Source organism: Arachis duranensis, chromosome 9 (genome assembly GCF_000817695.3).
Source record: "Arachis duranensis cultivar V14167 chromosome 9, aradu.V14167.gnm2.J7QH, whole genome shotgun sequence".
In the NCBI taxonomy this organism is placed as follows: Eukaryota; Viridiplantae; Streptophyta; class Magnoliopsida; order Fabales; family Fabaceae; genus Arachis; species Arachis duranensis.
In genome coordinates this window covers 4511769-4522368 of record NC_029780.3, presented here as the reverse complement: position 1 = coordinate 4522368, position 10600 = coordinate 4511769, and the positions used below count along the sequence as shown (strand labels likewise).

At 29.4% G+C, this 10600-nt stretch overlaps 1 protein-coding gene across 1 annotated transcript in view; it reads right to left on the bottom strand.

Annotated features, from left to right (window-relative positions):
* LOC107464208 (ubiquitin carboxyl-terminal hydrolase 6) overlaps positions 1-1638 on the bottom strand; it is a 7600-nt gene extending 5962 nt beyond the window's left edge. The window contains exons 1-4 of the mRNA XM_016083136.3: positions 1445-1638; positions 578-723; positions 363-398; positions 164-271 (exon numbers count right to left, since the gene is read on the bottom strand). Of these exons, the coding sequence (XP_015938622.1) occupies positions 164-271; positions 363-398; positions 578-723; positions 1445-1454 (300 nt within the window). The 5' untranslated portion in view covers positions 1455-1638. The remainder of the gene's footprint in view (positions 1-163; positions 272-362; positions 399-577; positions 724-1444) is intronic.
* Positions 1639-10600: the final 8962 nt, after the last annotated feature.

The following is a 10600-nucleotide window of genomic DNA, read 5'->3' as shown; positions in this document are numbered from 1 at the left end:
ACTATTGTCATAAACAAATTGAAGATGAAGGCGCTATTGGCAAACAATACACACAGTTTTATAAATGGCTGATATTAAGAGGATTTAGAGCTAAACTATTAACAAACACAAGCATTCCTCCATTCATAAACATAGAGTATAGACAAAAACAGCTTAAACTTACAACAGCAACTACTTGTTCTTCTTCAGGAAGATCTTCAACAAAAACAGTTCCCTTCTCTGGAGACTTAATAATTTCATCTGCTGTACCCATCATCATTAACTTTTGTCCCTGCGAAAATAGATCATGTAGCTAATTTCAGATAAAAGCAGCATAAAAAATGGTTGAATAGTACTAAAAATTACATTACAGCACCACTAACCTCTTTCACTCCTAATGTTGACCAATCAGCATCATCCTGCATTACAAAAGGAAATAAAGGAACAAAAAGGGAGTTCAAAAACAACTCCATTCCAACTTATAGTAGATATACTTTCACAAGATCTATTCAAAGTCAACTTAAGCAAAAAAAGATTTAGCATATTCAGGCTTCAGCATCAGTTTGGTTTGGTCACAATCTAACATTCATATACTAACCTTTAACAGACCACCCTTGACCATAATTTTTTGTCTTTCAGGAGGTACCCCAGTTAGATCATACAATTGGCACTTAAAAACATAAGGAGGCTGGGTAGTATCAATTTCTACATCTTTGAAAAGCTCCTTTTGCCATTTTACACTAACTGCAGACAAATATTTACTTTTGGTAGTGAGAAGTATAATAAAATATACGTAAAGCATGATGTGAGGAGACAAAACAACAATTGATGAAGCAATAATCAATAATAGTGGTAAACAGAATTTCAAATCTTATGGAAAAACCAAGACCTACGTAGTCATCCACAGAATACAATTTCCGCTCATAGCCTGCAGTCTTCAAGAGATGTAAGACAATGCATTTTCTACTTTAAAAACAACTATACAGCAGGTGCAATGTGCCAGCATAGATTACTGTCACTATTCCTAGGAAACAGATTGACTTCAAAAGAAGCTAAATGCAGCTACATCTCCACAGCCCAAGGTTCACACAATCACAATACACCAAGGAATACAAAACAATAATAATAAACAAACCACAAAAACATTTTAAAAAATACTAAAAAAACAGTGATGCCTAGTCCAACGAATATATGACACTCAGTAACTCGTCCAAAAAAAAACAAATAAATCGAGCTCAAATCCCTATATCCAGTTAAAACATCACCGATGAACACAGATTTTCATTCCATTTGGTATATTACCCAAACACGGTAACACTAAAACCCTAAATCACACCGATTACAAACGCACAGCAAACAATTAAAAACAAAAAGTAGAAAAAAAAACAAATAATAATAATGATGATGATGATAGTTGTTAAAAATAACTGCATAGACGAAAGCATGGAGAAGGAATTTTTCTGACCTGGAATCATGGTGGCTAGAAGGATCGAAAAGCAGGAAAGTGTGACGGAAGAAGGGAAAATAAGAGTTTTATACTTTTATTTGTTTGTGAACAGAGAAATAGAGAACGAAGTTGGCTTGAACAAAGGGCAAAACGAAAAACGATACGAAACGTGTTATTGTAATTTCTTTTTTTTGGACGGTGTATTATTGTTGTTTCGTGTGTGGGTTTTTATAGCTGAGGCGAAGATGGAAGATGAACGCATGGCCCACTTCTTCTCGTTTGGGTTGCTGTTAACGTTGGATAACTCTCTCAAGATAGACCGTGGGAGATAACTATCTTAGTTTAGTTTAGTCATTAGTTTATTACTTTTTAAAAATAAATATTTTATTTGATTTTTTATCTTTTTTGGAGAGATAAAGAATTTGTTTGAATGTTATTATTAAAAAAATTTAAATAATAATTTTTTAAAAGAATTTTTTATGAAGGTAAAAGTGATTAACTTCTTAAAAAAAGATATTTCTTTTATTTTTTTAATACTTTTATTTTTTTATTAGAAATTTGCCAAACACACAAAAAAAATAAAAAATATCTTTTTTTAATTAAAAAATATTTTTTTATCAATTTAATAACACCTAAGCAAACACAAAAACGCACTTTAATCTCGCAAAACTTCAATTAAACCCCATACATCTATAAAATTATACAAATTGACTTCTATTCTCGGTTAATAAATGGGTGCCCATCTAATGTATACCATGAGGTGCTAGATATTAATATTAAGAGTGAAGTATCAACCCAACTCCTGTCCATTTTTAAGAATGGTAACGCGACTCCTCAAAATAAAATTGATCCACTTCGATTCCTATCCCCTGGTTTCGTCACACAACGCGGTCTTTGTGAGTATTTTTCCGTCAACTCTGAACGAAAAATGCTGACGTGTCAGGTTCAGAAATGGACAGGGTCTAATTGTCTCTAAATTTAAATTGATTAGGAATTTATTTGTCCTTATAATTCTCTAAATAATATTTTTTTCATTATATTAATATTCTTTTTCCAATAAATTATTAAATATATAGTATAATAAGTACAAACTAATCAATAAATTATTCAAATTAAAAAATATCATTTATTATGAAACTAAATAAATAATTCTCAAATATAATTTTTAAATATATAAATAACAAACATTAAAATTCAGTTAATACATTAATAATAATAACCCTATGATATGTTATTAGCATTATGATCTAGATATTTTTCCACGATAAAGTAAAAACTAATGAACACATTATTTGATATATAGTAAAATATTTGTAAGTAATAACAAATTTAATTTTTATCTCTTTAAACTAAATTAATAATTCTATTTGATATTTTTGTACTAAAATACACTATGAGTAAACTATTAATACTAAATGAAATAATTAAAATATTTTATATATATATATATATATTATAGAGACCATTTATAAACTCAACAAATTTAAAATATCAATAATATTATTAATCTATTAATAATACATATGGTCATAAGGTTATAGATTGATAAAGATTTATTAATATAAGAATAATATAGATTAATTAAAATTTTAAGTATATTAAAATTTAATTAAAGAGATGAAAAATAGAATTATTTCAATTAGTATTTAATTATTTCATTAAAGGTTATATATTTTAATTATTTTATTTAGTATTAGTAGCTTGCTCATAGTGTATTTTAGTACAAGGATATCAAATAGATTTATTAATTTAGTTTAAAGAGCTAAAAAATTAAATTTGTTATTACTCAAAAATATTTTACTATATATCAAATAATGTGTTCGTTAGTTTTCACTTTATTGTGAAAAATTATCTAAATCATAATACTAATAATATATCATATGGTTATTATTATTAATGTATTAGCTGAATTTTAATGTTTATTATTTATATATGTAAAAATTATATTTGAGAATTATTTATTTAGTTTCATAATAAATGATGTTTTTAAATCTGAATAATTTATTAATTAATTTGTACTTATTATACTATATATTTAATAATTTATTGGAAAAAAATATTAATATAATGAATAAAAAAATAATTTAAAAAATATTATTTAAAAAATTATAAGAACAAATAAACCTCTAACCAATTTAAATTTAGAGACAATTAGACCCCTATCCATTTCTGAACCTGACACGTCGGCATTTTTCATTTAGAGTTGACGAAAAAATACCCACAGGGACCACGTTGTGTGACGGAATCAGGGGACAGGGACCGAAGTGGATCGATTTTATTTTGAGGGGTCGCGTTGTCATTCTTAAAAATGGACAGGGACTGGGTTGGTACTTCACTCTAATACTAATTTGTTAAAGGAACTAAAAATCCCTCGTCAAAACTTAAAACCCTAACTACCTTCGACTCTTGCTATTGCTACCTTTCTCTTCTCCCCTTTTTTTCTCCTTATCTGTATTTCAACTCCCCCTTGCCTCAAACTCAAACAGTTATATTGGCTTTCAAGAGAGATCAGAAAAGAGAGAATTAGTTCGCCTTTTGTGTCTGTGCTTTTGTATCTGCCTCTGGTTTCTCTGTCTACTTCGTTTATCGCCCTGTGTCCTCTTTTGTTTTTGCCACTACTAGTTGTCCTATTTGACTGTTTCGCCCGTGTTTCTAAGTTAGATTCTCTTTAACTATATTATGATTTGTTCTTTCTATTTTCTTTTATTAGTGTGAAAATAGATGTAATAGGCAAATAGTTAGAGTTATGATAATTTGTCTTATGATTTAAGGTGTAAAAATTGAAAATATATCACTATTATGAGGGAGAGATAGATAAAATTGGCGAATAGAAGCCATTTAGAGAAGGGAGCGGCGATAGTAGTGGCGCGAAAGGCTATGAAGACGGCGAGGATATTGGTGACACCGGAAAAAATTGGGGAGAATAAGAAGAGGGAACCACGGTGGTGGTGGCTGCTGGTGCCAAAACAGAGGGAGAAGATGGTAGTTTTTGAGATGACATGATGGAAGAATAAAAAAAGAAGAGGAAGAAGAAAAGAGAGGATTTGGCGATGGTGGTGCTATGGTGATGGTCGTGAAGGTGAAATTCGATAATGATGGTGATGGAGATGATGGTGCCTGAAGAGAAAGAAGAAAAAGAAGAAGAAAAGACGAAAGAAGGGAAAAAGAGAAGAAGATGAGAATTTTTTATTTTTATTTTTATTTTTTTGATGATTGAGCTTTTAATCCCTTTAACAAATTGGTATTGACACATGTCACTTGATATGGTACATCAAATTTCAACGGATACATCAAATAAGTCACTGTTTATCAACTGAAAATAGAGCTCGATTTATAAAATTTTATAAATGGATGGAAGTGTGGTTGAGATTTTGGGATGATTAAGGTATGTTTTGTCTCTAAAAAAAAAAGTCAAGGACAAGATAGATATTTACTTATTTTTTTTAAGTATTAGATGTTTGACTCTTAACTAATTACAAATTCTTAAATAGAAATCTAATTTTAGGATAGATTAATTTTTAATCTGTTAAATTGAAAAATATTATAAAAAAAAGACCCGTAAGAGATTATATTATGAATAATTATTAAAATTTTTAATTTATCAATTTATCTTTTTAATAATTAAAAAAAAAATTTGAATAAAAGTTTTTTCAAAAACATTGAAAAGATAAAAGTTTTGATATTTTTATTTTAAAAATAAATTAATTAAATCTGTGAATTAAATTCTTTAGTACTTTTTCTTATATTATACCCTTTATTTTGCGACTAGTTTAAGAGGTCTTTTTTTTAATTAAGAAAATATAGGAAAAGTGAGAGTAAGTTGAAAAATTAGACTTATTGTATAATTGCTTACTAGACTATCTGTAATTATCATCAATTGTAAAATAGTCACACTGGTTCTTAAACTATGGTTATAATCTTTGTATTTTGTCTTTTTAATTTATCAATGTAAGATTTATTTTGATATAAGACAAAGTATATTTGTTTTCTTTAATATCTGTGATTTTTTTAAAAATATTTTTTAACATTTAATTTTATTTAATTTTGTTCTTAATATTTTCGATTTATTTAATTTGTTCTTAACGTTTTCAATTTGTATGAAAACTATTCCTCAAAATTTTTAATTTTTTTCTCTAATATTTCATATAAAATTAACATCTAGACAAAATTTTGATAAAAATAAAAAATATTAAAAATAAAATTGAATGCAACTAAATGTTAAGGATATTTTTAAAAAGAATTGTAAATATTAGGAAAAAAATGTACTTTATCTTTTGATAAATTTGTCATCTAATGAGATTCATTTATTTGGATAAATTTTTGAATAATAACTTTAAAAACTAATTTTTTTGAGAAGTACTACATATACAAGTCATTTTAGTTTACAAGTCATATAAATTGGGCCAAACCTACAAAAAGGACGCTCACTCATATAAGCGTGCTAACACGCGCTACTCAACTGTTTCTATAGCGCGCTTCGCGTTCCTCCTCCTCCTCTTTCTCATCTTTCTTCTTCTTTCCGCTTCTCCTCCTTTTACTTTGTGTGTTTCATTTTTATCGTCATTTTTTTATTATTGTTGTTGTTGCTACATTTTTTTTCCTCCTTCTCTTTCTATTGATTTTGCAACATTATGTGTTTTTTCTTCTTTGTTTGATTTTTTCCTCCCAAGAAGAATTATGATAATATGAAATAAGAAGATGAAGAAGAAGAAGCAGCAGAAGATGAGGAGAAAAAAGAGGAAGAGTTTTAAATTATGCAGAACTTATCAGCACACATATTGTAACAGTCCAAACCACCCGCTAGCACAATATTGTCCACTTTGACACACAAGGCCTCACGGTTTTGCACCCTTATAAGGCATGCTTCGTTCTCATCCCCAACCGATGTGGGACCTTACAATTCACCCCTCTAAGGGAGCCCAGCGCCCTCACTGGCATATCGATCCGGGCTTTACCTCTGATACCATCTGTAACAGCCCAAACCACCCGCTAGCACAATATTGTCCGCTTTGGCACACAAGGCCTCACGGTTTTACCTTTGACGATAGGGATGATAGTCGAAACCCCCCATACTCACTCGTCAAAACGCGTCATGCTAGGAAGAGGTATCCACACTCTTATAAGGCATACTTCGTTCCCCTCCCCAACCGATGTGGGATCTTACAATTCACCCCTAAGGGAGCCCAGTGCCCTCGCTGGCACATCGATCCGGGTTCTATCTCTGATACTATCTGTAACAGCATGCCTTATAAGAGTGTGGATACCTCTTCCTAGCATGACGCATTTTGATGAGTGAGTGTGGGGGTTTCGGCTACCATCCTTATTGTCAAAGGCAAAACCGTGAGGCCTTGTGTGCCAAAGCGGACAATATCGTGCTAGCGGATGGTCTCGGCTGTTACAGATGGTATCAAAGTGGGAACCCGGATCGATGTGCCAGCGTGGGTGCTGGACTTCCTTGTCGTAACATCTGATTAACCTTTACTTTACGGCTAAAGGTACAATTTAGGGTAATTGGGGTGTTACATTTAGATGGTATCAGAGTCGGAACCCGAATCGATGTGCCAGCGTGGGTGCTGGACTTCCTTAGGGGGTGGATTGTAAGGTCCCACATCGGTTGGAAATGGGAACGAAGCATGCCTTATAAAGGTGTGGATACATCTCCCTATCATGACGCATTTTGACGAGTGAGTGTGGGGGTTTCTGATATCATCCCTATCATCAAAGGCAAAAACCGTGAGGCCTTGTGTGTCAAAGTGGACAATATCGTGCTAGCGGGTGGTTTGGGCTGTTACAGAGGTCTGGGTTGTTACACATATACCGAAAATTCTTAAACAATACACCCAAATATCTTCGTGTTACACCCAAATTTGCTGTAATACAAAAAAGTATTTTCTCTAATGCTGCATTTTTTTGTTCTTTTTTTCCTCATTTCTTTTTTTCTTTTAGTTGAACAAATGTAAGTTCATCATTTTCTAAGTAATTTTATACCATTATGTGTTTCTTCTTCTTCTTTATTTGATTTTTTTGTTTTTATTCTTGTTAAAAGAGTAAAACAAGAAGAAACTTGAGAAGATAAAACAAGAAAAAAAGATAAATAAGAAAAAAAAGATGATGATGAAAAAAAGAAGAAGAAGCAGCAAAAGATGAGGAGGATGGAGAAAAAGAGTTTTGAATTATGCAGAACTTATTAGCACACGTACACCGAAAATTCTTAAACAATACACCCAAATATCTTCGTGTTACACCCAAATACAGAAAAATATTTTCTTTAATGCAGAACTTTTACATTACATTCAATTCAAACCATCAATGATGAACAATAATTTTCACAAATAAAAACAACATTATTTACCTACAGAAGCATAAACTACTAACGAAAATATTAACTAGAATCAAACCACTCCTCAACCACTTGATTGGATTCAAAATAATCAATTTCGTTCTAATTCAATTGACAATCTGAACTTGAATTATTCATTATCTTCAACAGCGAGATAACTGATGATGGAGGAGAAGGAAAAAAAAGAAGGAGGAGAAGAAATTCCAATGAAAAAAAGAAGGAGAAAAAAGAGGAGGAGGAGGTGGTGGTACTGGTGAGAGAGTAAAATAAGAAAAAACTTGAGAAGGTAAAACAAAAAGGAAAATTTGAATAAGAAAAAAAGAAGAAGAAGATGGCAATGATGATGGAAAAAAAGAAGAAGAAGCAGTAGAAGATGAAAAGGAGAAAGAGGAAGAGTTTTGAATTATGCAGAATTTATCAGCACACAAACACCGAAAATTTGTAAATAATACACCCAAATATCTTCGTGCTACGCCCAAATTTGCTACAAATATAAAAAAATATTTCCTCTAATACTAAATTTTTTCTTCTTTTTTTCCTTATTTCTTTCTTTCTTTTAGTTGAATGAATGTAAGTTCATCATCTTTCAAGTAATTTTGTACCATTATATGTTTCTTCTTCTTTTTTATTTGATTTTTTGTTTTTATTATTGTTAAAAGATTAAAACAAGAAGAAAATTGAGAATATAAAACAAAAAAAAGTTGAATAAGAAAAAAAAAAGATGATGATAATGATGATAAAAAAAAGAAGAAGAATAATAAGCAGCAGAAGATGAGAAAGAGAGAGAAGAAGAGTTTTGAATTATACAGAATTTATCAGCACACATACACTAAAAATTCTTAAAGAATACACCCAAATATCTTCGTGTTACACCCAAATTTAATGCAAATACAGAAAAATATTTTCTTCAATGCAGAACTTTTACATTACATTCAATTCAAACCATCAACGATGAAACATTATTCATCTACAGGATCATAAACTACTAACGAAAAATTAACTAGAATCAAACCATACCTCAGCTATTTGATTGGATTCAAAACAATAATCAATTTTGTTTTTGTGCAATTGATAATCTGAACTTGAATTATTCATTATTTTCAACAACAAGATAAGAAGGAGAAGGAGGAAAAGGAATGAGGAGAAAAAATTTCAATGAAAAAAGAATGAGAAAGAGGAGAAGGAGGAAGTGGTATTGGTGATGACGATAACGAAAGATAGAAGCGTGCACGCGTTGATTGAAAAATCTGTTAAATTATGAAGCGCGTGAAATCGACGTGCTATAAGAGGCACGTCTGATGTGAAATAGAATATATAGACTTATATGACTTGTATAGGTAAAACGCTTATATGCGAAGAAAAATTTATCTTTTTTAATACGACAATAAATGATTCAATGTAGGTATAAAACTCTTTTTATATATATTTTGAGAACTACTTTGATGTATTTTCTATTGTAAAATAAAGAGTAAAGTATTTTTTTGTTCCAACGTTTGGGATAAGTCTCAAAGTTGTCCATAACATTTGAATCGTTTTATTTAAGTCCGTAACGTTTCAAAATTGACTCAATGTTGTCCTACCGTTAGGAATCTGTTAACAGAATTGACGACGGGACAAAATTGAGACGATTTTGAAACATTAGAGACTTAAATAGGACGAAAACATTGGAGACAAAAACGATACATAAAAATAAATTTTAATTTTATCCTTCACTAATATTAATCTTTTACTGTACATAGTTATTCAATTATTTTTTAATCACATTACTTTGATTCTAAATATTTTTTTTATAATTTTACTCTTAAAGATTTTTACTCATCATGAAATATTTATAAAATGACCAGAAATTACATTACTTTATTGTATATGTATCATTTTTTTCCTACAAGTTTATGTACTAGTCACTCTACAAACATTTTATGATGAATAAAAATTTTTAAGAGTAAAATTATAAAAAAAAATTATTTAGAATAAAATTAATATGATTAAGTGTAATTTACTTAGATGTGATTAAAAAATAATGGAATAATTATGTACCGTAAAAAATTAATGTTATTGAAGAATAAAATTAAAATTTATTTATATGTATCGTTTTTGTTCCCAACGTGTTCGTCCTATTTAAGTGCTTAACGTTTCAAAATCATTTCAATTTAGGAACTTAAATAGGACAATTCAAACGTTAGAAACAACTTTAAGACTTACTCCAAACGTTGAATACAAAAACGATACTTTATTCAAAAATAAATAGAGAAGATAGAATAATTATAAAATAGAGAAATGAAATTTAAAAACTTTAATATTAATATTCTTTAATATATGTATTTTATTATAATTGAAAATTTATATTATACTCAATAATATATTAGCTGTTATATGCACATATATTGTTTACCAGAGCACAAATATATGTTTGCTTTTGTTTTTCTTTTCCGTCGTGTCTTAGGGCTTGTGAACCTATCTTCAACATTATTAATGTTTAGTCCACCTTTAAAAATTTAAAGTTTTAAACCACCTACCTTTGAAAATTTAAGCCACCCAAGATGAATTTGAATGATTAACGAAGGTCATGAATCATTAAATTATGAACATTCATATTATAACATTTTCAAATTCTTTCCCTTTTTTTCATGCTTTTCCTAATGATGATATTTTTATATCTCTTCTTAATAAATTGAAAAATAAGTGATCACCAGTTCACCATAGTAAATTAATAGAGTAAACTATTAAAATGGTATTCAAAAATTTATATACTTGACAAAAAGAATTTTAAATAATGCTTACCATGGTAATAACAAATAAATCATTGAAAGATTTAAGGACGCAATAAAAAAAAT